The sequence below is a fragment of the Paroedura picta genome, chromosome 1, assembly GCF_049243985.1.
Source record: "Paroedura picta isolate Pp20150507F chromosome 1, Ppicta_v3.0, whole genome shotgun sequence".
Taxonomy (NCBI): domain Eukaryota; kingdom Metazoa; phylum Chordata; class Lepidosauria; order Squamata; family Gekkonidae; genus Paroedura; species Paroedura picta.
In genome coordinates, this window is record NC_135369.1 from 57,814,319 (window position 1) to 57,841,887 (window position 27,569).

General features: G+C 40.6%; 1 protein-coding gene across 8 annotated transcripts in view; it reads right to left on the reverse strand.

The window, feature by feature from the left end:
• Window positions 1–27,569, reverse strand: part of GPATCH2 (G-patch domain containing 2) — a 138,097-nt gene that overhangs the window by 14,472 nt on the left and 96,056 nt on the right. For 7 of the 8 annotated variants that reach the window (XR_013231363.1, XR_013231369.1, XM_077339574.1 and 4 more), the window contains one exon: window positions 9,368–9,450. Coding sequence is in view for 5 of the 8 variants with exons in the window: in XM_077339574.1 (XP_077195689.1) it covers window positions 9,368–9,450 (83 nt within the window). In the remaining 3 variants the exon portion in view is untranslated. Of the gene's footprint in view, window positions 1–9,367; window positions 9,451–27,569 lie in introns of those variants that run through there. The other variant, XR_013231366.1, reaches the window with a different exon arrangement.

Consider the following 27,569-nt stretch of genomic DNA (forward strand, 5'->3'; position numbering starts at 1 on the left):
TAGAAAAATGGGTTAATTTATATAATAAGCAAATTTCAGCACCCACTGGAGGCAACCAAACAATTTTGAGAGGTTTATAATTGTATAACATTTCTTTCCTAGTTTTTAAAAATATATAAACAGTACCATTTTATACTGAAGATTTTTTGCTTACATTAAAAAAACTGGAGTCTTGGCTTATCACTTTGATAGGATTAGCATATGAATTTAACAAGGGTGTTGTGGCAGGACACCCCACAACTATTATTTTCTTTTCTAGCACTCCTGGCAGCACTAAATCCTTTAAGTCCTCTCTTAGAAGGATCTCTTTTTGCTCAAGCAATTTTTGCACTACGTGGCCTGATAACCTGACCCCCCCCTACCCTGGATCTCACTTATGCCTATCACAGCAGAGTTAGTCTTTCTGCCTCAAATTCCCAAGGAGCACTGTGGATGGTAATTCACTTGAGTAATTGGCTCAAGAGATGAAAATCTTGTATCTTGCCTCTCTTAGCCACTAATCTATCCAGCTGACTGCAAGCCTAATTGGCAGCTTGTTTAGTAATTTGGCTCCTAAAGTGTTGTATTGATGTGGAATAAACAGCCAATGGAAAATGGGGAGATACATGCGGCTTTGCTTTATAACCTAGCACACTTTCCCCCTCAGTTCTTTGAAGGCATTTAATATTCAGAGTATTCCTTTTAGCTCTCTATTTGCAGCTGCTAAGCCAGCCAGCAAAATGCAAAGGTCTAAAACAGTGGGCTTTCATCTTGATGCACAGAAGCTGTGCTATCACAGTGTTCTCTCAAAGCCATAAGCATCTCACTACTTTTCTTCAAGGATTTCTTAGAGCAAGTAAAGAAGTGTGATCTTTAAAAAAAAATCTAATGTTTATCAGCCCTGACTGCTCCTTAGAAGGCCAGATCCTGAAGATGAAACTCATATACTCATATACTTTGGCCACCTCATGAGAAGGAAGGACTCCCAGGAGAAGATCCTAATGCTAGGAGCGATTGAGGGAAAAAGAAGAAGGGGATGACAGAGAAACAGGTGGCTGGATGGAGTCACTGAAGCAGTCAGTGCGAGCTTAAATGGACTCCGGGGAATGGTAGAGGAAAGGAAGGCCTGGGGGATCATTGTCCATAGGGTCGCGATGGGTTGGACACGACTTTGCACCTAACAACAACAATGTTTATACAAATATCAGAATTACAGTTAATTAGCTAAACTATGTGGATTTTTTTAAAAAATTTAATTTTTCATAAATGTTTAAAGTCAATCATGGCTGATTTCTCAAGCCATCCAAGTGAATGCAGTAGTGTACACTGCAGTTATCAGTTAGCGCTGAATTTTCCAACATTCTTGTGGTAATAAAATCAAGTGTGTACATACTCATATGTGGTTGGGTTGTTTTCATGGGTGTATTCTACGAGTTCATTATGTCAGTAGAATATCACAGAAAGCAAGCACAAAGTTTTGTAAATTAAGGTTAGCTGCAGTAAGGTAAAGGTAAAGGTATCCCCTGTGCAAGCACTGAGTCATGTCTGACCCTGGGGTGACGCCCTCTAGCGTTTTCATGGCAGACTCAATACGGGGTGGTTTGCCAGTGCCTTCCCCAGTCATTACCGTTTACCCCCCAGCAAGCTGGGTACTCATTTTACCGACCTCAGAAGGATGGAAGGCTGAGTCAACCTTGAGCCGGCTGCTGGGATTGAACTCCCAACCTCATGGGCAAAGCTTTCAGGCGGCTGCCTTACCACTCTGCACCACAAGAGGCTCATAGCTGCAGTAGTGGTTAATAAACCACAAGGAAAACAAATCTGCCAATACTACTAATGCAAATATCTTGAACCATTATTTATTTACTAGCTTCAAAGCCTGTTCCTAAGAATGGGTCTTGAAAGGGTCCCCTCCCCCGGCCCCCAGCCAGGCAGCTTAAGGCGGCTTTGGGCCCCAGCTCGCAGCCAGATCAAGTGGGGCAGGCGGGCAGGGGCTGGCCAGCTCATTAGCAGGGCCAGGACAGAGTTCCTTAGCAGGCAAATAGCAGGCCAAGAGGCCCTTGTTAACAGGCGCTGCTTAGCAGGCCAAGAGGCCCTTGTTAGCAGACCTTCCACCATGACCCTTTGCCCAGGGCCTCTCCCCTTACCTGCTGCTGGCCCCAGGCACTGAAGCACGTTTGAGAGCAAAGAGCATATAGTCCAGGGATGGAGGGGGGGAGCTGCAAGGGCAGGGCCAATCAGGGTGCAGCCATGGATAAGGATGTAGGATATTTTATGGCACTTCTCCAGAGTCCTGCTCAAGGAGGTTTACAATTAAAATAAATAATAAATAAATCCTCTATAAAAAACCAAGCCATTAATACAAGCCCGAGGACAAAAAGAAAGAGCATAAAATTATCCATCAAAACCTTAGTCCAGAAATAGGCCACAACACAGCATAAAGATAAAAGTGCAATCAAAAGAGTTTTACCCTCTTGTGAGTGCCATATATCATCCAGATTCTCCTACAATCTAGCCTATTCTCTGGAAAATGCTTATGTAGCATCCCATTAGGGTTCAGATGGAAAGCAGCTACCAACATTTTGTTCTCTAACAGCCTCTAACAGAAACATCTATTCAGCACCCATCCTGGTAAGAAGCTTGTTCTGAACAAGTCATAGACAGAATTGGAAGCAACTGCCCAATGTGTTGGGTATTTACTCCAGCTTATCCAGCTAACCCACATCTGTCTTTTTTTCTACAAACAGATAAGATGGCTGACCTTCACCACAAGGCAAACCTGGGTAACCTCTGGTGAAATAGTATGATCACAATATTTTTAAATCATCAGTTTGGCACGCCACATATTCTAGCCTTAGTTTAATAACCACCGCGTTAAACGTCAGCAAAAGCGTTTGCTGGCAGTTTTTAAGTGGAATGAAAACATTTAGCCTTTTGATTACCTTGTTAAAGAGAGTCATGATGACCTTACAGCAGCACCCAATATTACATGCAGTAATTGAGAAGCTGTCAGAATTTTCATTAAAATGCATTAAAAAAAAGAAAAGAGAATGGAGCTGAGAACCCGTGTCATTGTCCTGGAATGTGACATGCAACCTACCAACCTAGGCAGAACATGAAAGTATTTACTTGGAACAAACATTTTTTATAAACTTTGTGCAACAGTCATGTCAGTCCCAGAGCATTTTAGTTTGGAAGGAGATTTAAAGTATGCCACAAGTACTGGTGTGTTTTGAGGGCTGATTCATATGGATAATGCAGTGTCATAATGTGTGCAATTACTTCAAGTGTCACATGAGGCTTGATGCTTTTTTTCTTTCACTAAGTGCTTACTCTCTAAGAAATGTGTAATGTAGGAAGCAGTCCTAAGTAGGGATGTACATTTGGCATAAAATGAGTACCCCCCCACACACCCTTACCAGAATTTTGCATGTCTTAATTAACCCAGATACAGATCAGAGAATTAGGTATAGCTGAGCTGAAATAAAGTTTAATTGCTTGGACAAGTGAGATTAAGAAAAGCACAGAAAAAAGTCCAGAACTAAGGAAGAAGTAAATCAGAAGATGGAGACAGATGCTTCAGGCTAGAGGAATGCCCTAGGTATTGAAGGTATAATCAGTCAGCTACAGGAACCAAGGTGTGAGGCAGAAACTTTCCAGTGAATCTGTGCTGTCTCAGATGAACCTCAGAAGCACGGGTTGCTTTCAGGTTCTAAGGTTGAATGTTGTTGTTATTGTTAGGTGCAAAGTAGTGTCCAACCCATCGCGACCCCATGGACAATGATCCTTCAGGCCTTCCTGTCCTCTACCATTCCCCGGAGTCCATTTAAGTTTACAGCGGCTACTTCAGTGACTCCATCCAGCCACCTCATTCTATGTCTTCCCCTTCTTCTTTTGCCCTCAATCGCTCCCAGCATAAGGCTCTTCTCCAGAGAGTCCTTCCTTCTCATGAGGTGGCCAAAGTATTTGAGTTTCATCTTCAGGATCTGGCCTTCTAAGGAGCAGTCCAGGCTGATCTCCTCTTGGACTGACCGGTTTGTTTGCCTTGCAGTCCAAGGGACTCGCAAGAGTCTTCTCCAGCACCAGAGTTCAAAAAGCTCAATTCTTTGACGCTCAGCCTTCCTTATGGCCCAACTTTCGCAGTCATACATTGCAACTGGGAATACCATAGCCTTCCTCCCCAGGAGCAAGCGTTTTTTAATTTCTTTGCTGCAGTCCCCATCTGCAGTGATCTTGGAGCCCAGGAAAATAAAATCTGTCACTACCTGTCACTACCTCCATTTCTTCTTAAGTGTATAAGGCATGGAATATTCATTGCAGGACTGAACTGAATACTGAAATTGGGTGGTGTTGCTTTCCTCATTATGATCCTTTCTATAAGGGATCAGCAAAATGCTCACTTCTCCTTCAGTGGGGCCGCAATTATGCAGGCACAAAAGTGGTTCAGGTATGTACACATACCTCAAGAGAGAAACTCAAGGGCACTCTGTTTTTGCAATAAAACTCCCTAAGAGGTCATACTAAATAGCATTATTGTTCAGGTGGTTAGCAGGCAGACAAAGGCATTCAGAATGACATGCTCCCATGTCAGATACTGTATTGCTTCACTAGTTATCAATTCCTTTAGGTGTTTATTTCCTGGAAAAAATTCATGGCACTTCTAAGAGGAAGAATACATTCCAATGACTCTTTATCATTTTTAGAAGCCAGTATGTAAACTGCAGGTAATACAAGAGAACCATCATTTGTTTCAGTTGGTACCCTCATTGGTTTAATTTCTGCAATGTTTAGAAAAAACTTTTACCCGCAACTATAAAATCAAATATTTTCTTTCTTTTTTTTAAAAAAATATAGATTAGGACCCTAGTATTTCAGCTGTTGATGGGAATAATCTGATAGAATTCATCTTATTTTGTTCACTGCTTTAGTTCACCTTTACAGATGACATTTTTCAAACTATAAAATGCTCTCCACAGCTAAAAGTTTCTTGCTTCAATAGCTTCTCATTGCTGTGAGAGTAAATCCACATCCTTTGTTACTAATACGCACAGCACTATTGGTATGTGACTTTGTCTCAAGGCTGAGAACAGGCTATAAATTTAGAAATCAATAGCTTACTCTATCAATATTCATTTTACTTTTTCAATACAAAATACAAAGGTGAAAGAGCAGTAAATAAGCCAGAGTGCTGAAATAAATTGGGTGTTCTTGTCACAATTAATAAATGTTTAGCCAATAACAGTTCTAGCTACAGTAGTCCACAGCCTTATAATGTATCTGAAAATACAGAGTGGCACAGGTGCTGAACAAATATACAAACAATGCCTTCCAATAGATTGTTAGTCTCACGATGCTGTCTCCAAATATGCATAAATAAGCCCTTTCAACCTACAGCATACAAAGATAGGGTTATTTACGAATTTGACAACTGAATCTTTTCCTCAAGGACCTGCTAGGTCCATAAGTCTTTCTGGCTACTACAATGAAATAGACCTTACTGCAAGATTTGAGCCTCAGGAATAAGGTGGGATAAAACTCACAATAAATTAATAATAACTACATTATATTCAAATACCATTGGGGTGTGCTCCTATATACAATCCTGCATTCAGCGATATGCCAATAAGCTCTTAAATCACAGATCTAACTGTGTGTAGAGTTGCTTTGGCAATTTGTTAAATATTTTACCTATTTACTACCTTTCTGGAAAGCAAAGCAAAAATTTGCTACCAAATATTCAGTTTTCAGAGCACATACGATCAGAGCTTAGTTTGCGCCAGAGCTCCGTTTACTCTTGGCATCAGCTATTAATGATGGCGGCTCTCAATCCTGGAGCACATGGAGCCAGAAGACATGAAATTACTGCTGAGCCTGTACAGAATACATTTATCATGACTATAGTGAACTTACATACTAATCAGAAATTAGAACTTCTGGTATCCAAGGTTAACTTATTCCCAGGCAGCTCTTGCTGTAGCTCTGCATTATATCTTGACAACAGTACAAAGGCAATCCACAATCTGACACTTTGTGTCTGTAATCATAGCACTGTGCCCTTCACAGGCACTACTGCATCAGCAGTTGTCACCTACCTGCACTACAATGGATCTCTTTTATTGTGGCACCGAAAGCATCAGCACCACTGTCATCCACTCCTAACCCACTCTGTAAGAGAGTTGTAATGGCTTAGAAGCATTCAGGCCCACTCAAAATGTGCAGGTGGCACAACCCTCTCCACCAGCTTTGAGGGCGATTTTTCCTGGCAAAAGGCATAGTTGGGTGATTCTTGCTGTAGGATGAGAGGACAGGTTGCTGAGAACTGCAGTGATTCTAGCCACTATGGGTGCCACTAATATTGGCTAAGATTTTTGACTTCCTTAAGGTCACTTCTATATTCAAAGGTAAACTGAGCTTTCAACCAGGTTTCCTCCAGCCTATAACCTCCACAAGAAAATAATGTAGGGATATCAGCTCTTGCAAACAGAGTCTGATGTTTCACATGCAGATTAAAACGTATATGAAACTTAAGAGTATGGAGATACATTTCACAAAATGACTTCCTTCTGGCACTTTCAACTTGTGATGTTAAAACCACCTTTTAGATATAATTATATTAGCCTCTCTCCAGCCATTAAGCATTTCACTTCTCACTACACATATGTTCTGAATCTGAGAACATGACTGAGAACATATCCAAACTCTTTAAAAATATTACTGCCACTAAAGTTGCAACGTTTTTGAGAACGTTCTTGTTCCTTCTAAAAGCCTAAAACTGTGAAACTTCAAAGCCATATTCTACTGGCATACCAAACTTAAGTAACTCCTGGGAACAGTTCTGAATATAAGTACTCTCTCTAGATATGTGTATATATGTAGCTATATACACAGCGATATGTATAAAAACAGATAGATACATTTTACACAGTGTATTTACAGTGTTTCAATTATGACAGAACTTTATCACTTTTAAGCAAACACAGAAACCAAACAATTACTAGGAGTCACCATTTTATTGTTCCCCATTTTATGCAAACCGCCCTGAGCCTTAGGGGAAGGCGGTATATAAATACATTAAATCATTATCCATGGTTCCTCTATATATTTGTGAAACAGCCTAGGGGGTGGAACGTGTCCGGCTGTCCAAGTTGGAATAGGGTCAATCGGTGGCTGCACCCTGATTGGCCCTGCCCCTGCAGCTCCTGCCCTCCATCCCTAGACTCTAGCCTCTTTGGTCTCAGATGCTTCAGTGTCTGGAGCCAGCAGCAGGTAAGGGGAGAGGCCCCTGGACAAAGGGTTGTGGTGGAGGGCCTGCTAACGAGGGCCACTTGGCCTGCTGGGCAGGGCTTGCTAACGAGGGCCTTGAGGGTCTCTTGGCCTGCTAGACTGGGCCTGCTAAGCAGGGCCTGCTAAGCAGGGCCTCCCAGCCTGCTAACTGCCTGCTAAGGAGCTCTATCCCAGGCCTGCTAACAAGCTGGCCAGCCTCCACCTGCCCAACTTGATCCGGGTGTGAGCTGCGGCCGAAAGTCACCTTAAGCTGCCTGGCCAGGGGCCAGGTAATTGAACCCTAGTAATAATAATAATAATATTACAGGTTTCTTGTCTACAACAGAGGCAAACATTCTGAAATGTCTACAATGGTTGTCAGAAACTTATGCTTTTACTTTGCAATGTCTGAATCCTTCAAAATGAACGGATTCTTGTGTTGGCTGCTAATACTACGTATTACAATGACGTAATACTACAGATTAAGAGCCTCTTGTGGCGCAGAGTGGTAAGGCAGTAGATATGCAGTCTGAAGCTCTGCCCATGAGGCTGGAAGTTCAATCCCAGGAACCGGCTCAAGGTTGACTCAGCCTTCCATCTTTCCGAGGTTGGTAAAATGAGTACCCAGCTTGCTGGGGGGTAAATGGTAATGACTGGGGAAGGCACTGGCAAACCACCCCGTATTGAGTCTGCCATGAAAACGCTAGAGGGCATCACCCCAAGGGTCAGACATGACCCAGTGCTTGCACAGGGGATACTTTTACCTTTAATACTACAGATTAAGCACCAGTGATTTGCCAGGTACTATGCAGAACACAGACATGGCATGGTCTCAGTCTAGGTGGCTCACAACCCAAGCAATACCAGTTAACTGCATTTGTACAAACTGGCATGTGTTCGGAATCAAGTAGAACTAACTCACCTGAATGGAACAGGGAAGTCTAGTGCATGAAGGATTTCATACTGAATGTTCTTTGGAGGAACTCTATCTTGTACAATTACTACAGGGTAAGGAGAACAGAGAAACTGTTCCTAAAAATTAGTTCTACTACCACAGTGAGTGCAAAGAGCAATGCTCTTGTGAGGTGGGACTGGGAATTCACATACATACCCTCATGTACCATCACTATCAAGCTGAAAAGTGAAGAAATGGGCTAGTGGAGTGATCAGGAAAGGCAAAAGGATAGCTTAGAATCATAGAATCATAGTTGGAAGGGGCCATACAGGCCATCTAGTCCAACCCCCTGCTCAAACCAGGATCAGCCCTAACCATCCTAAAGCTTAAATGTGGTGAACATTATAGGTTATGCCACATTGATGCAATAAGTTGTGAAAACATGCTATTTTATTTACTGCATTGCCTTCAATCTTTTAGGATCCAAAAACTGAAATTATTTGGATGAGATAGGGTAGGGGAATTTCTTACAGTGCAGTTCTGCTCAATAAGACTGCAGTAAAAATCTGTACAAGATTGTGCAGTTAAGTCAGCCTGGGCATCCCTTTTGTATTGCTTCTAATTTCAGTACTCACCTCACATTTTCCTTCTGGGTTTATTTCTCTTCTAGTTGAAGTACTGGGTTTGGGGCACACATAGACATATCAAATAATGTTATTATTTCACTGATTTTGGTAACTACCTCAAGATCTCTCTATGAGGCTTTGAAGTAGAGCTGTACTCAATTAGAAACAACCTATATACTATATACTTAACAAAGAATTAACTTACTAAAGGCAGTGTATGCTGTAAGCTTAAAAGAAAAACATGGGGTAAGGGAACAAATAATAGTGACTATGAGAAGGTCTGTAATGGGGGTCCTTGGCAAGCTTTGTTGTTAAGGATATTAATGCGGTATTCATTTTCACAGGAAAAAACTGAGTAGTGAGCAGGGCCAGTTAGCAGCAAATCATAGAATGAGTTACACCGGCTGCTCAAACTGACAGCAACATTAAATTGCAACCATTATCTGCACAAGCCCCTGTCTCAACCACTGAAACCAGATACAGCGTGTTCTCTTAAGTATCTTGAGCTTATTTAGATACAGGTAAATCCTATGAATTATCCGTAGCTCCAAGGTGTTTTGCAGAATTACAATTTCGGGTATGTTATTATGGTGAAAGTACTTACCAGTAGGTCCTGGAAGTGGTGCAGCTTTTCTTCTTCGTTTGATATCTCCCATGCATAAAGATCCTAAATGGACACTTGTTTGTCTGTAAATAATTACAAGAAAATTTACAGCAAGTTACTCAGCATGAAAACTGTTTCTAGGATAAGTAATGAAAAAAGTACATTTTAAATGTTCAAAACCAACCACCTTTTTATTCAATGTAAATGAAACACAGAAGCTCCCAGCAAGAAAACAGAGAAAATTAAATTTCTAAAGTGTTTGCAAGGCTGGTGGTAAGTTTCCAATAGGTTGCTATTGTCTGGCGTTAGAAAAACATTTTATTACTATATGACCATTATCAACTTTTAAGGTAGCCTCTTTTCAATGACTTCTTAAATTTGTACATTATATGCATATGCATTTGTTTTTTGTTTCACTCTCTAAGTATTTTGCTTCACTCTTTTTAGTGATCAAAGTAATCACATCAGCAGATCTTGGGGAATTTGATGTCAACTATACATTGTGTGAAGTAGTACTTCTATGTGTCTATCTTCAAAATATTGAATAAGCCTGGGCAATAGGTTGTTGTTGTTGTTAGGTGCAAAGTCGTGTCCGACCCATCGCGACCCCATGGACAATGATCCTCCAGGCCTTCCTGTCCTCTACCATTCCCCGGAGTCCATTTAAGTTTGCACCTACTGCTTCAGTGACTCCATCCAGCCACCTCATTCTCTGTCGTCCCCTTCCTCTTTTGCCCTCGATCGCTCCCAGCATTAGGCTCTTCTCCAGGGAGTCTTTCCTTCTCATGAGGTGGCCAAAGTATTTCAGTTTCATCTTCAGGATCTGGCCTTCTAAAGAGCAGTCAGGGCTGATCTCCTCTAGGACTGACCAGTTGGGCAATAGGTAGTGAAGAATTAAAAAAGCCAAACCAACTCACTTTCCTTCCACGCTGTCCAGAACTTATAAACGTATTTTGGCTGAGGCCCTTTAGAGGTCCCACCCCCTTCTTATACAGCCGATCTTGAGATAACTGTTAAATGTTTTAGATCTACTTATTGAAGCTTTACTGTTAGAATAAACCCATCCCAAGACACTATGTAAAACAGAAGATCTGCCTTCTACTAAATTCAAATGGGAACTAGTCTAAACATACACAGTGTTAAACATGGTAAAGCAACAGGCCAAAAGTATTTTCCTGTTGAATGTTTCATACAAGAAAATCTACTAATCACATAAAGCTTTAAATTTTGATATTCATTGCAGTAACTGAATCACTCAATGGAATGCTACAGAGAAGTACTATATTTCTACATTCCCCAGAGCCCTAAATGGCTTGTGACTGGGATATCTCAAGGATCACTTGTTCCCATATGAACCTGCCTGGCAGTTAATATCTTTCGAAATTCTGCTCTCTATGCCCTTGCTTTTGAGCAGGAAAGGTATATAACAACCAGAGGGTAGGCCTTTTCTGCTTTGTCTTTGAAACTGCCTTACTGCATCCCTTTGTTTGGAGACAAGCTTCTTTAGTTTCAAATACTAGGCAAAGACATTTTTATTTTCCTAGGCCTTGACAAATATATTTTTTGACCTGGTTGCTCTACTATTATATGCTTTATTTCATCTGTTATTATTGTTAGGCTTTTTCTTATATTGTGGCTTGCTTTCCTTCCTCTACTGTTTTATCTGTAGCAAGGCACCTAACTACCTTTTAGTTGAGAATGTGAAATAAAAATGTTTAAATTAAAAGTCCTGAGAGATACAACAGATAAAACATACATAAAAGGTGTTCTTTAAAGAAACTTTGTAATTGGTTATAGCAGTCGTTCTCAACCTTCCTAATGCCATGACCCTTTAATACAGTTCCTCATGTTGTGGTGACCCCCAACCATAAAATTATACAAGTGTTCTTTCACAGAAATTAAACTGAAACTGACCAATGGCGTGAAGATCCATTGTTCATGATTGTATGTAAACTGGTTATATACTGGTTATAAATTGGTGGGTGCTTTCAGGTGAAGCGGCAACAGTGGTGGTGCCCCCCCTGGCCAAACTGCTCACCCTGCCACGACCCCTGGGAAAGGGTCATTCGACCCCCAAGGGAGTCCCGACCCTCACGTTGAGAACCACTGAGTTACAGAGTAATATAGTTTTAATAACAGGAAAAAAACTGACTGATAAAAGGTAGGACAATACTTTGTTTCTGCAGTTCACTGAAATTAGCAGCTAGAATTAGACAGTAGTTATCTGCCACTTGGTTGCCTTAGTAAGGAAAGCACTTTGGCCACTGCAGGGGGGGGGAGCCTTAATTGATAATAATAGTTCACTCAGACAACTTAATATTCCTAACTCTCTGAGATGCTCTCTCATTTTCCTTGTATTTTTTTCTAAACCAAAGAGCTGTGAATGCTTTAGCATTGTTTTGTAGCAATATCCCTGTGGCATGTTTTCCAAGATGTATTTTAATTTTATTTATAATCTACCTTGCACAATGAGACTTAAGGTGGATGGAATGCATCAAAGATTAATGTAATACAGATTAATGTGCAGCCATAATACCCGGTTTGTGTGCAGACTGGTTGAAACCTTCCCTAATTGGTCCTCAGTGGGGGATATGGACCCAACAAAGGGCACTCCCCCTTTGAGGGCCAATTGTGGGTCTTCTTGCCTTCATCCTTCTCCTCACTGCTTCCAGGTGGCAGCGAGGAGGTACAGCTGGTTCCATTCCATTGCAAAAAAAGCCAGGGAGGGGGGAGAAGGTTGGCCAGCTACATTCCATGGCTGCAGATGTAGCATCTTCCCTGGTGGCCCAACTTGCCTAGCTGGGCTGCTGCATTGCAAGGCCTTCTGCATTGTGTGAAACAGAATGCTGGACTAGATGAATCACTCATCTGATCTAGCAGGGATTTTAATGATATTAATAATTGTTACCACATCACAAACAACCTATGGTAAGTTACCATAAGTTGAAAAGTTCCAGTCCATGGGGTTTTTCAAATATGAGCAGAGATGGTTTTGCCATTGCCTTCCTCTGCATAGCAACCCTAGTCTTCTTTGGTGGTCTACCATCCCATGATTTGAGCATGGCCAACCTGGCAAACTCCAGATGGTCTGTGCTACTTAAGTTGTTATGAATACTTGCTTTATTTTAAACCTTTCCTACAATTTCTAATATCAAAGGTACCCTTTTCATCATCATACAAATTAAATTTTCAGAGGCATAACAATATCTCCTTCTTGTATCAATTTATTTGCTCAGAGAAAGACTCTTAATTTATTTACTCTAAAAAGTGTGTGCTGCCTTTCTGCCCTGACAAGGGCCACTAAGGTGGCTATTTAAAAAGTACATGATAAAACCTCCTCTGTCTCAAGCCTTCCGCTTTCTTTCCTTCCCAGCTAATCGCGATGCGTGCTTCAGACATCTTCACTTTTCTCCAGTCTTTCAAAAAGCTAACTTATATCTATTACCGCTGAACCCGTTCAACAACAGCTGCCTTCTTAATTTCTATTTGTGCTCAATTTTGGAAGCGTGATTGGGAACGCTCAGAAACTAGGCTCATGCTTTTTCACAATTCTGCTCTATGTGCATTTCCCTCTCAGCCTGGATTCCCATTTGACACCCTTCCAATGTGACTACTTGAATTCCTTCCTTAGCTTCAGGCTGAGGTGGGTCTCAGGTTTACCTAGATATTCAGACTTCAAGATTCTGTATGCCATCCTAAGCCAACATCACAGCGCAGCATCTTCCCATTTCCTTGCTGTCCTTCCTTTTCTTTCTCCACTCTTTAAAACTTTGACATATTCTCTGAGATACCCATTACATACTAGGAATGAGAACTGGTGGACTTTTTAACACTGTTGCTTAGTACATATATCTGAACATTAATCTGTATGCGCATTCCCTGATTCTGATTAATTCAAACGGGAAGCCATGTTGGTCTGAAGCAGCAGAACAACTTTAGGGGCCAATGGTTCCTTTAAGGTGAACAAAGTTTTATTAAAGGTATGCGCTTGAATCTGAGGGAGTATGCATGCACACAAAAGCTCATACATTGTATAAAACCTCATTGGTCTTAAAGATGCCACTGGACCCAAAATTTGTTCTTTTTTAAAATTATTCTACTAATTTCTTGCTTCCACCTTCATTCTGGCTTTGCTGGCTCTGGAGCCCTGTCATGTTGTTAAAACAATGTTAAAAACTGAAATCAAGGTTTTGGGGCATATTCTTTTCTTTTTTTTAGTCAGATGTTAAAACCTAAGTCAGTAGCTCCTGCCAGGACAGGGTGGAGGAAAGGCTTTTGTCATATCCTTCGAAGTAAGAAAGTCCCTTCTATTTATTGACATTGCAATCTTCAGCAGCTCTTAACATAGGGCCAGAGGAACATTTTGTTTTAGAGGTAGCAGTGGCAGATGTATACTTCTTCAAAGAGTGGGAGGAATCAAGTGATGCCCCATGCAACCTCTGGTTGTGTAGGGCCATAGAACTTTTTTTTGATACCCTACTTTTTTACTACCCAAAGGATTGTCAAATAGGCTTACAATCACCTTCCTTTCCACTCCCCACATCAGACACGCTGTGAGCTTGAGACTCTGACTGGCCCAAGGTCACCCAGATGGCTGGCTGTGGAGGAGGAGTGGGGAATTAAATATGGTTCCCCAGATTAGAGGCTCCAAAAAACAATAAAAAATAATAAATTCAGACAACTGAACCTGAAGACCCTAGATCCAAGAATAACAGCAAGCTGTGCTTGAGTAATTCTTGAGTAATTCTGCTCAAATTGATTATCTGTTACACTACATTGAGATGTCTAGATTATTGATCAGTTAGATTATGGAACGTGGATCTTTTTCACTTCTCCATCAGCACATGCAGGAGAATGAAATCACATAACACTATGTAAAAACTACTTTGCTACTGTTGTCACCTTTTCTGCAGAATGTGGGGGTTACTTTTTAATTTAAAATCAATAAGTATCTGAGAGGCAACTGTGTTCAATTTGCTCACTAGCCAAGGTGAGAGCAATTTTTGTTTTCTTGCTGTTCTGAGGAAAAACAGTAGGGTGCTTTGGCATGCTGCAAACAATTAAGAAATTCTATCAAGAATTTTTTTAAAAAACAACACTTTATAATATAATCCAAAATCCTTCTTCCCTTCTCAAAACAAGACCATTTAGATTTGCTTAAACCTATTGCCTTACAATAAGGCCTACACAGTATATTAACAGCTTGTGGTGAACAGTGGATGTTAGAAGAGGATTTGATGTTCTGCTTCTTCTGTGAGCTATTAGGGGCAAAAAAGGAAACCCAGCATGCATATTGCAAAGAGCTATCTCAGCTGCTCCTGAATCTAAAGCCCACACATCTGGGAGATGTTAAGAATTTCAGTGTGTAGAGTGAAATGGAAAGCAAGCCCACCAGAGCATCTGATATTCACCATGAGTTATAGCAAGCAAAGTCGCTTCAAGTTTAAGGCTGATGATGAAATAGATGAGAATATTTTCAAGCAGTATTGCTTTTCACAGAGCCTTTCATTTGCATTGTTCAGCCAACTGCAAAAAAAGTATGCGCAACTTCATTCAAAAGGCCTGTGAGATGCATAAAATGTAAGGGCCATAAACTAAATATTTATATTGGGGGGAGCAGTCACAGGAATATTTAATTGAATAGGCATATTTACTATTATTGTTCTACCGTATTTGGAACTTAATAGGCTGTAACTCTGCTTAGGATTGCACTATACATTCATGAAATGGGACATAGCAAACTCTGACCATCCCTGCTGGTATATCCTTAATATGAAGATTGCAAATGGCTATTTCCCTGATTCCTCTCACTTACCCATAGCTTGCTGCAAGCTATCATTTTATAAATAGTGTACTGGCAGGAAGCTAGGCATGTTGTTTTGGCAGTGGGGGATAGAACTTGTTAAGACCACCTTGCCTGAAAACTTGGCTGTTGATGTGCTGGTGACAGGGATTCGAGCAAGTAGTGTCAAAGGGAATAATTTTAAAGGAAAGACAACAGGAACTTGTCGCCTCATTGTATGCTTTTTCAAAGAGAGCTTTCCAGAGTATTAGGCCTAGTTAAAGCTGCCCCCTGGATAAAAAGTGTTCCCGAGCAGCCTCAGACAAGCTTGGGAGACAAACAGATGTGACTATGGTCCCTGGCATTTGGCAAGAACACTCACTGTCACTAAGAAAAATATAAGCCTGGACAGGGCATCAGCTGCACAACAGTGAAGTAGGCCTGCAAGTGTCACAGCAGAGGCAAAGGGAAAGAAAAGGGCTGCAAAAGCCAGACTGGTGTGAACTCATACTAGTAGGCCAAAAAAATAAAATAAATTTGTTGTTATTGTCTTGCCTTTTCTGGTTAAGTGAACAAACAACAGCAACGACAGAACACTGGGGAATAAAGCTGTTGCGACATTTTAAAAATGCCCACCTCGTTCTGATTTAGAACTTGCTCTCTCTCCTTTGTGTAATTTTAAAAATATTGACGTATAAGGAATGATATTAAAAGAGGGACTTCAGAAAAGAATTTATGGTAAATTGAAATGGTCTATTTGTGATTGCGTTGTAATCAGGTAATTTTTAAAGCTGATTTGCATTTGCTACTTTATACTGACATTTTCTTTGCTTTCTTGTTTCTGTTGAAAGTCTACTTCCCTTACAATTTCACACCTTATTATGTTGCATGGCAAACCACTCCACACAGCTGTTTCAAATACTGTAGCCTAAAATGCTTAAAAATGCTGCAAGTGAAGCAGAGCATAAGCATACTGCTATCATTTTCAGGATCTAACACCCCCACACACAAAGATTTGTTTCTAGGTGAGATCATCTGTGAGACCAGGACCTTTAAGAGGGAGCAAGGCACCCCACACTGCAGTTATCTTCATTTAAATATATTGTGATATGATTGTTTTCACCTTAGAATCTGCTTTTAATTTACTTACCTGGAGCCCTATTACTCTCCTTACTAAATTTTCACATGTTACAAAGAGCCATTTCATACCTCATCTATCCTAGATGGAACTTAGGTTGAATCCAGTGACTTCAGTTATTTTTTTTTTACTAGAGAAATGTTTCCTTTGACTAAGAAAGCCTTTTTTCATGAGAAGAAGAGGGATTTGCCGGCATATAAGACGACTGGGCGTATAAGACGACCCCCCAACATTTCCACTCAAAATATAGAGTTTGTTACATTACATTACAGTACTATGGGCCACTATGGGCAGCTACTATCCCAACTGAAGTGCACCTGGCGTATAGGACGACCCTACCACTTGGAGGCATGTTTTTCAGGGGGGAAAAGTAGTCTAATATGTCAACAAATACTGTAGTTATTAAAACCAAACCAATATCACTATGTAGGGAAATTAACCATATGCCTCACCACATATTAAGCTGGTTCAAAGGCTTGTTTTCCCAGCAACTCCCTGGTCTTGGTTTTCCAACAAGTATTTTGCAAAAAACCCAATACTTCACACATTATTCTCCTTCAGAGAGATTATCTTTGTGTAGGAGGTGTCATGAGATCAGTTCTTTACAAACAAAACAAGAACCTTGACAAGTTCTTCCCCTCACTAAAGCAATCTAGCAGTGGGTGTAATTCCATAGCTTTCACAAAAATAGCAGTATGATAGTGGCACTCAGAAGAACAGTACCTCGTATGTTAAAGCACTGGCCAAGGAATTGCAAACAGCCTGTTTGCAAGTAGAATACATTGTAGTAATCGATAAAATAGCATAGCCTGGCTAGATTCCATTTATAGGCTTTATAGGTCAAAACCCCTCTGAAAAGAATCACAAGAAATAGGAACATTTTCAAGCTAACAGTAATTTTAAATTGACACCCAAGAAACAATATTTTAAAAAATCTAGGCACCTGATATGCTTGCTATTGTCTAATTGGCTTCATTATTGAGTGCAATTATTGTGCCCTGCATTCTACCTTTCTTCAGTCATACACTTCCTAGATTTTGGTTTGGATTCCAAGATACCATTTCTGGGAGTTCAAAGGTTTATGTTTCTCAAGTTTGATCCCTCTCATCCCTGCTGCCACACAAAATGCCCGTCATTCTTATTATGGGGGGACATTGTAGGTTGCCTCAGGAGGGAAGATGTGAGAAAGTCACAATCCACAGGAGAAAGTCTTGAGTGTGTCTGGATCCAAGCCTATTTATTGTCCTCAAACGTTAATATATTTTCTTCCAAAGTAAGATACACTGAAACCAAGTATTTATATATGTATTGTGTGTGGTAGTTAAGTGCTGTATGAATGTCAGATAAAGCTGATGCTTTGTTTCTTTTTTATTTAGCAAAGTTTAAAAAAATGACTGGAACTTACTTTCTTCAGAAACTCTTAGGAAATACATTATTCAACTTCCAATAGTCATGCAATGATGGACAACTTCTAGAAACTGCATTCTCTTAAATGATCAGAAGCCTTTCTTAAATAACTTTCCTACTGTAAAATTTGAAATTCACGGTCATTGACTAATATAACTCTGCATAGTAAACATCTGACAAAGCTGTGGGGGGTTGTAGGCTCTGCCCCCTTCTGCCATGGTCCCCTCAGCTTTAGACATCTGCCCACAGAATCATGCAGACCAATTTGTCAGCAACCCATTTATTCAGCCTCTGTCATACAGTGACTCTCCACCATCACAACGTATCACTTTCCTCTCTTATCGTCCTTCCCCACCTTTTCCCTTTCTTCCTTTTTAAACCCCCACAAACTCCCCACCCCTTGTACGTAGGCCCTTTTAGCGCCCATTTCTTCTTCTGGAGCCTTCCTTTCTTCCTCCCTCCTTTCTACCTGTTCACTGACTCATGTAAGTTCCCATCCCTTCTCTTTTTTAGGTACCACCAGCTGTGTTCTCTCACTCTGGCCCTTCCCAAGGACGAACGGGCTGGGAGTGTTGTTTCTAGCCACCTCTTCCTGCTGCCCCTCTCCTGGGCTGAGAGAGCCATGTCTCCTAATCCCTGCCTCAGGCTATTGGCTTCTCCTGGATTCAGGTGAGTTCACCTCTGGCTCTACTCCCCCCCCTCCCGGTAATATTCTGCACCTTCCTTCATGGCCGTCTATCCCTGACAGTCCTGTCTCTTTCTCTCCCCCTAGTCTGGGCGAACGGCCGATACGGCATTCCACCTGTTTCTTTTCCCCTCCTCTGGTTTTCCCTTCTTGCTTCTACTCTGGCAACTCTGGCAGGTCCCTTTAACACGGCTTCTCAATCCCTGCCCCCCCCCCTCTACGCTCGCCCGGACAAGATTAATTCCTCATTTCCAATTATTGGGCTGTGTACACAAACATAAGTACATTAACAATCATCAAAAGACTGTTTTACACAATTTCCTTAAAACCAAATGTTTTGCAAGCTGCTTTACCAGGTAGGATCCAGCACTAAAAAAAGATCTAGAATGAGTCATCACAAATTTTATTTTGAAAGAAAGAGACCTTTCAAACTTCTTGATCAGCCTAAGTGCATGGGAGGGCATTTGGAGAGATGGTTCTAGAAGTATGTGAGTCCTATACAGAACTCTAAAAGTAATACCAAAAAGTTGAATTGAACCTGGAAACTAGCTGGTAGCCAATTACGTTTCTGATGCACTGGTGCAATATGTGCACAACTGACATCTACTAGGTTGGATACATACTAACATTTTGTATGCACAAGGGTTTATACACATGACGTATAATTTCCCTCCCACCCTTTATCCTGTAGCAGCCAAAAATGTCCCCCCCCCCAGGTTCTGTTCCTGGAGGGTTCCCTCTCCCCCAGAAATGGGATTTTGGGGAGTACTTAGGCTGCTGAAATAGCAGAAAAATCATGTTCCATATGTTGAAATCCTTGTCCCCACAGCTATTTTATACAAGATCCAAGAAACTGTATTTCAATGCAGTTAATTTTGATATATCTTCATAAATCTTTAACACAGCCACTTTTTCTCCTTTCTTTTAAGCTGTACATTGACACCACTCTGTACTTTGTTTTTAAACTAACTAATTTTCATAGTATTTCATGATTCCAGTTGCATTAAAGAGTAATAACTCTTTAATTCAACTGGAATCATAAAATACTATGAAAATATCGGCAGAGTTCTGACACAGTATCAATGTGTTCCTGCAGATGGCTGTACAATCCTTCAGTTTGATCCCTGTTGGATGCTGCAATTAGTCCATAGGCTTCATATGATAGTTAGTATGTGAGGTGCCTCAGCAGGATAATGTTAAATTGGTTGGAGTTCTGCTCTTAATCTCAAAAAGGACAGAAAAGCAGTTTTGGTAAACGATTTTCTTTCTTTAAATGAATACTATTGTGCTGTTTATTCAGAATATGAAAAGATTTCTTTATCCATTTCCAGCTGTTATATATTAATGAAGTTTATACTATCTGCAATGTTTAAATTAATTTCAAAAGAATTCAATGTCTGATCAAATATGAATCAAAAGAAATGACCAATGAAGCTAGGAAGTAAAATAACACAGGCCAGTTCTTTGAGTCTTGGAAACATACTGCCTTGCATGTGGAAATTTCTCCACACAAAATATTTCTGCAAAAAAGGCTAGCCAATCCTACTATTACTGTTATATATGTTGCATCTGAATGGCAACTGTTTGGAAAGTTGTTGAAAATAGCAAGTTTCTTGGGGTAGGATGAGGAACATTAAGGGGAAGAGCCCTTTCTCAATGGTAAAGTAACTGCTTTGTATGTAGGTCTTGTTCATAAAAACTAACCAGATCGCAGTGAGAACCCACAGGCAAAATATGTACCAAGTTCCTCAATATTTGAAATCAAGGGCATTTATATGTGTGTGTGTATATATATATTAAACTGCTTATACTGTGCAAAATGTATTAAGACCCACACTAAAGAATAATAAAGATGGAGCTAAAATCTAACTTTTCCATATGTATACAACTGTACAACATAATTTGCAGTTCACCAATTACTCCCCAAAGCTTCTTTGAATAAAAAGGCTTTACAATGTCTCTGAAAGTGTGCCAATATAGGAATCTTGATTTTCCCTGGGAAAGAGTTCCAAAGAAACAAGAGCCACAGCTGAGAACAGCATGATCAAACCATAACTGATCCAACACATTTTAATGATGAACCACAGGAGAAAAATCCTGGGAAAGACTATGTTTATGCACAGGTGTCTCTTGGAAACATGGATGTTTCAAACTAGGTATTATGCTTAATACTTCTTGATAGACTTATTCTCTCTGATCAGTTGTATATGAAAGGATTCTGAGAATTGAAAAATTTCTCAAACTGTACCTTACTCCACTCTTCTGGGTAAGGAAGGGAAGAAAGTCTTGGAAATCCTTGTCTTATACTTTTATCAGTGAACATGCCTGAGTATAGTAGAATAAGTTCTGCATTGTTTGGAGTATGATTTGTGTTGCCTAAACAGCATTCAAATTCATGATCCATCACCAGCCTCAATGATGTTATGTATTCTTTGACGGCATCTGATTAAGTTGAGAGAATGGAAGGTCAAGAATGTTTTGGCTCCAAGGCTCCCAAATCAATTCAGTTTATTTATTTTTATTTACAATATAAATTTGACCAAATGCTGAACAGAGGTGGGGGGAGTCAGAATTGGGATTATATTGCCATCTGAATGTTTTAAATGTTAATGTTGTATTTTTAAGGGTTTTTAGAGGTATTATAGTCTATCGGTTTACAGTAAACTGCTGCGAGACTACAGCAAATGTGGATATAAATAAATAAATATATTCTTTGTCTAGGAAGTTCATATGACTGACAATACAAATGTAAAAAGTGAAAAGTTCTGGGATTGATCAGCAGCTGTTGATATGAAATGAGATACATGTTGTGAAGGCTTTGAAGAATTAAGTTTCTTTGCAAGTTCTTAAAAATGTCCTTTTCCACTATTGATGAAAAAGAGTATATGCCAAGTTGACCATACTCTCTTCAACAGAATGTGAAAACTCTCCCTGGGTAGATTCACATGATGCAGACAGATTGATTTGTCAGTTACATCAAACATGATATAATGTGAAAAGAGATACATATCTGTCAAAGCACGGTGAATATATGCCATGAGGCAGCCAATCACAGTTCCGTGGCTCATGTTTACTATCCTTCCTGTAGGTTTACAGAGAAGCATCTCTTCTGTACAGTATTCAAACAGGAAACATGTGGCATGCGCCTGGGAAATGCAGCTGCTTCACAAAGTATGTATTGGACCTCAATAACAAAACTGTATTGATTTTTATACATTATACTCACTCCTTAAGATTTACATCTGGCACACAGTCTGTGTTTCATCATTCCAAGGCTACATGTTGAGTAGTTCTCAGAAAGACACTGGATAGGGTTGCTTGTCAAGAAAACAATGGGAGGAGAAAAATGTGGCTAGATGACTGTTACTTCTAGCATTGTGGGGGATAGTTCCTTCCAAAAATAATGTATTAAAAACAGCCAATGCAAACATTTTTTTAAAAAGTCTGGAAAGCAATTTTCTACCAGGTCAAGTTAGCATGCAGTGAGCAAAAGGAACAAAACTTTTGTATCTGGAATCTGTGTACTTTGTGGCGGCTTTTGAACCATTGTATTTTATTATGTTTTTATTATTTTACAATATACAAATGTTGTAAACTGCCCTGAGCCCATCATTGTGGAGGGACAGTCTATACATTGAAAATAAATAAATATATATATTAAAAAAACTGGCTGGATTTTCCCAGCTTTGATTTCCAGATTGTAAAATAATTCTTATTATTCACTGATGTCTATTCTGTGGAATATTGTACAGATACTATGTATGAATGCATATCTTGTGATCTAGTACCACTCTTTTTTTCTCAAGATAGCAGTTTGCTTTTAAATTGTGTTTTAAAACCTATTACAAAGATTTTAACACACAATTTAAAAGCAGATTACTATCTTGAAAAAGAAGGGTGGTAATAGATCACTAGGTATGCATTTCTTTTCTGCTACATTACAGATGTCCAAAATAGGTGAAACTATATTGGGAATAATGTGAGGAGAAAAAAACCAAATTTAAAAAAAATCAAGGAGGAAAGTATAAAACCATGAGAGCAGTGAAGATTTGTTTTCTGCAGGTGCAAAAAACATGGAAAAGGAAATTAAAATGGGCAAAGACTGAGATGGTTGATATAGAACAAGTTCCTTGAAATGCAGCATTGTCTAGTTATATTATCCTATAATTCTAAAATTACTGATGCAAAAATGAACAGTCTTCCACATGTTATATGTGCAGCCCATATGATGATATACTGTGCCCTTCTATTGCCATTCACATAATGGATTTCTGTTCACAGAATAACTCTGAGGCAGTTACCACAACTGCTTCAATTGAAAGGTAGAAAATCCACAATTTATTGAGAGGATATAACCAGACAAAACCTCTCTGCATTACTTGTTAGATGCTATACTACAAAACAGGGAGCATGTACAGTGTTTGTGTGCACTATCTTCAGAGCGACAGGCTTCTATCCAAAGACACTAAGCCACTCCTTATGGATAATACCTTAAAATGAACTAAAACCGAACTTGTTTCATTCTGACCGTTTATGCACTGGGAACTTCACTGCCCCGGCTTCTGTGCAGGAGCACAAATTGGGGGCGGATGAGGTACACCAGGCCAAATGCTCCGCCATGTAGGTGCAGGAAGAGATAGGGCTACCTGCCATGACTAAAACTCTAGCCTGCAGCCTGGCATGAAACCTCCCGTAAACTGTCTCTCGGAGTGGGCAATGAATATGATATTTTCTCAGGCACTTGTGGGCTCCTTGTTAATTCTGGAAGAAGCTCATATTTCATATTTAAACGAAGCAGTTGCTTATGGACAATTAGAGAAAACCGGGGGTCCATAATGCTGAATTTGACTGACTATTCAGTTAAATCAGAGTCAGAAATCTCACACATTTTTTATAGCAAGCTTTATAGCATTGTTGTCTGGCAGTGGTGTGTATAGTTAGTGTCTGTATGTAATACTAGTTTCACTTCTAATGTCTACAGATGCCATTTTGACAGCTGCTATCCTGGCAGTGTAAACTGTTTTCCACAGCTCTGGGGCTCAAAAGTGGGAAGAGAATGAAATCTCTTATGCAGGCTGGATACTAGGGGCTAATACTTGTCTGATATTTAAATCCAAACATATTTAGCAAGAAATGGCAGAGACTAGTCACCTTAAAAGCTCATGTCTTGTATATAAGCAGTCCCCCATGGCTTCAAGTCACCTCAAAAGAGCATGAGGATGGAATTTCTGATAGTACACTAACTGCAGTGTTCAGTCATTAGATATACAATCTAATGGCAAACCATGGCCCATTGTTGGGGGGATAAGCCTTGCAGTTTGTCAGATTTGTTCATAACATCCCTCGGCCTCATTTTTGCTTTAGCAAGTTTTATTTGAATCAGAAACTATGGTTTGTTCTCTTCTGTTCAAGCAAGAATTGAACTGTGGTTTAGAATACTGACGTAGGACAAATGGCTTGCCATGTAACTGGAGGTGGTTCATTTCTGAGCCTTATGTGCAGACAGGAAATATGTGAGCTGCCCAAGGCTCATTCCCATAGCAATAAACCATGGTTTGTAATTTAATTATTAAAACATTTATACCCTGTCTTTCCTTGTGTTCAAGGCAGCATAAAATAAGTTTTCAAAATTTACCAATTAAAACCATAATAATATAACGGATCAGATGTAGATCCATACACTACCAGGTCACTGGCATTTCAACATAAAATTAATAAAATTTTATGATTTCCCCATGTAATAAGATACAATGAGAAAAGGGCTTACCTGTCAGGAAATTCTAGTGAAGGAGAGCATATCTACAGTGGAAAGCATCTGGGTGAAAATAAGCGAGGGGAAAACAAACAGTGTGGTGGTTGGTGTCTGCTACCGACCGCCTGACCAACGAGAGGATGTGGATGCTGCACTTTGTGAGCAGCTTGAGAAAATATCCAAACGGCAGGACCTTGTCATCATGGGTGACTTCAATTTCCCAGATGTGTGCTGGGAAACAAACTCTGCGAAGCGTCCTCAGTCATGCAAGTTTCTGACCTGCCTGGCTGACAATTTCATTTATCAAATGGTAGATGAACCCACAAGAGGTTCAGCCATACTGGACTTAATACTGACCAACAGGCAAGAGTTGGTGGATGAGGTGAAGGAGGTGGGGACCCTAGGGGGAAGTGACCATGTCCTCATAGAATTCCTTTTGAGATGGGGAGCCAAGGAAGCTTGTAGCCAGACGCGGATGTTGGATTTTCGTAGGGCAAACTTTAATAAACTCAGAGACATGATGAGTGTCATACCATGGACGAGAATGCTGGAAGGGAAGGGAGCATGTGAAGGGTGGGCGCTACTCAAACAAGAGCTATTGCATGCTCAATCAATGACTATTCCAGAAAGACGAAAACACTGCAGGAGCTCTAAGAAGCCTATTTGGATGAACAGAGAACTTCAAGAGGAACTAAGAAAGAAAAGGAAAATATTCAGGAAATGGAGGGAAGGACAGAGCTCTAAAGAAGAGTACCTACAGGTTACTAGGCACTGTAGATCAATCATCAGAAAGGCCAAAGCTGAGAGTGAGCTAAGATTGGCCAGGGAAGCCCATTGTAACAAGAAAAGATTTTTCAGTTACGTGAGGAGCAAACGTAAAGTAAAGGAGGCAATAGGCCCGCTGTTGGGTGCGGATGGACAAACTCTAACGAAAGATGCAGAGAAAGCAGAAAGGCTTAGTGCCTATTTTACATCTGTTTTTTCCCACAGGTCTAAGTGTTTAGGCACATCTAGAGATGGCTGTAGCCAAAGGATAGTGTCTGGGTGGCAGGTTAACATGGATAGAGAGGTTGTCGAGAGGCATTTAGCTGCACTGGATGAGTTCAAATCCCCTGGTCCAGATGAAATGCACCCGAGAGTACTCAAAGAACTTTCCAGAGAACTTGCACAGCCCTTGTCCATCATCTTCGGAACCTCTTTAAGGACTGGAGATGTCCCGGAGGACTGGAAAAGAGCAAACGTTATTCCGATCTTCAAAAAAGGGAGGAAGGATGACCTGGGAAACTACAGACCAGTGAGTCTGACCTCTGTTGTGGGGAAGATAATGGAGCAGATATTAAAGGGAGCGATCTGCAAACATCTGGAGGACAATTTGGTGATCCAAGGAAGTCAGCATGGATTTGTCTCCAACAGGTCCTGCCAGACCAACCTAGTTTCCTTTTTTGACCAAGTAACAGGTTTGCTGGATCGCGGAAATTCGGTTGATGTCATTTACTTGGATTTTAGTAAAGCTTTTGACAAGGTTCCCCATGATGTTCTGATGGATAAGTTGAAGGACTGCAATCTGGATTTTCAGATCGTTAGGTGGATAGGGAATTGGTTAGAGAACCGCACTCAAAGAGTTGTTGTCAATGGTGTTTCATCAGACTGGAGAGAGGTGAGTAGCGGGGTACCTCAGGGTTCGGTGCTCGGCCCGGTACTTTTTAACATATTTATTAATGATCTAGATGAGGGGGTGGAGGGACTACTCATCAAGTTTGCAGATGACACCAAATTGGGAGGACTGGCAAATACTCCGGAAGATAGAGACAGAGTTCAACGAGATCTGAACACAATGGAAAAATGGGCAAATGAGAACAAGATGCAATTTAATAAAGATAAGTGTAAAGTTCTGCATCTGGGTCAGAAAAATGAAAAGCATGCCTACTGGATGGGGGATACGCTTCTAGGTAGCACTGTGTGTGAACGAGACCTTGGGGTACTTGTGGATTGTAAACTAAACATGAGCAGGCAGTGTGATGCAGCGGTAAAAAAGGCAAATGCCATTTTGGGCTGTATCAACAGAGGCATCACATCAAAATCACAAGATGTCATAGTCCCATTGTATACGGCACTGGTCAGACCACACCTGGAGTACTGTGTGCAGTTCTGGAGGCCTCACTTCAAGAAGGACATCGATAAAATTGAAAGGGTACAGAGGAGAGCGACGAAGATGATCTGGGGCCAAGGGACCAAGCCCTATGAAGATAGGTTGAGGGACTTGGGAATGTTCAGCCTGGAGAAAAGGAGGTTGAGAGGGGACATGATAGCCCTCTTTAAGTATTTGAAAGGTTGTCACTTGGAGAAGGGCAGGATGCTGTTTCTGCTGGCTGCAGAGGAAAGGACACGCAGTAATGGGTTTAAACTTCAAGTACAACGATATAGGCTAGATATCAGGAAAAAGTTTTTCTCAGTCAGAGTCGTTCAGCAGTGGAATAGGCTGCCTAAGGAGGTGGTGAGTGCCCCCTCACTGGAAGTCTTCAAGCAAAGGTTGGATACACACTTTTCTTGGATGCTTTAGGATGCTTAGGGCTAATCCTGCGTTGAGCAGGGGGTTGGACTAGATGGCCTGTATGGCCCCTTCCAACTCTATGATTCTATGATTCTATGATTCTATGAATGGCTTAAGGCTTAAAGCAAAGAACATTATATGGATCCCCTATTTCTTCTTCCTTCCCTTCCCTTCCCTTCCCTTCCCTTCCCTTCCCTTCCCTTCCCTTCCCTTCCCTTCCCTTCCAAGATGCCTGCCATTTAAACCCCCTCAAAAGCCCTAGCAAACAAGGAAACCTTGCTGTGGCTCCTGAAGATCAACAAGGAGGGAGCTTCCCTCACTTCTTCAGGGAGCCATTACACCAAACGGAAGCCATGATGGACAAGGCCTGGGCTCTGATCGATGCCAGATGAGCCACAATAAGTGATGGAATAGACAACAGTGGCAGCCCCCCCCTCGGCCAAGCAGTTTACCCTGCTGTGACCCTGTGAAAGGGTTGTTCGACCCCCAAAGGGGTCCTGACCCCCAGGCTGAGAACCACTGCTCTAGAACATTAGCCTTCCCAACCAATGCTACCTCTGTCTTGGGTAGAGGTAGAGGAGCCAATCTGGACTAGACAAATATCTGGTCTATTTATGAGTAAACTATTCCAATGTGACTTGCATATACTTTGGAGAATTCTGCTCCATATACCTCTCTCGAAAGATACAATAGTGTAATGGAGTAGATTTTTTTATTCTACAATTTTAACCTATAATAGTGATATGTATTATAATACATGTCCAAAAACAAAGCTATCCATTAATCCTGTTAAAAAACGAATATTATCAGTTGCACTGCCATAATAATTTAAAAGAAACTTGTACTAGAGAGTATATTTTTATAAAGCATCTAAGGCTATATAGTAA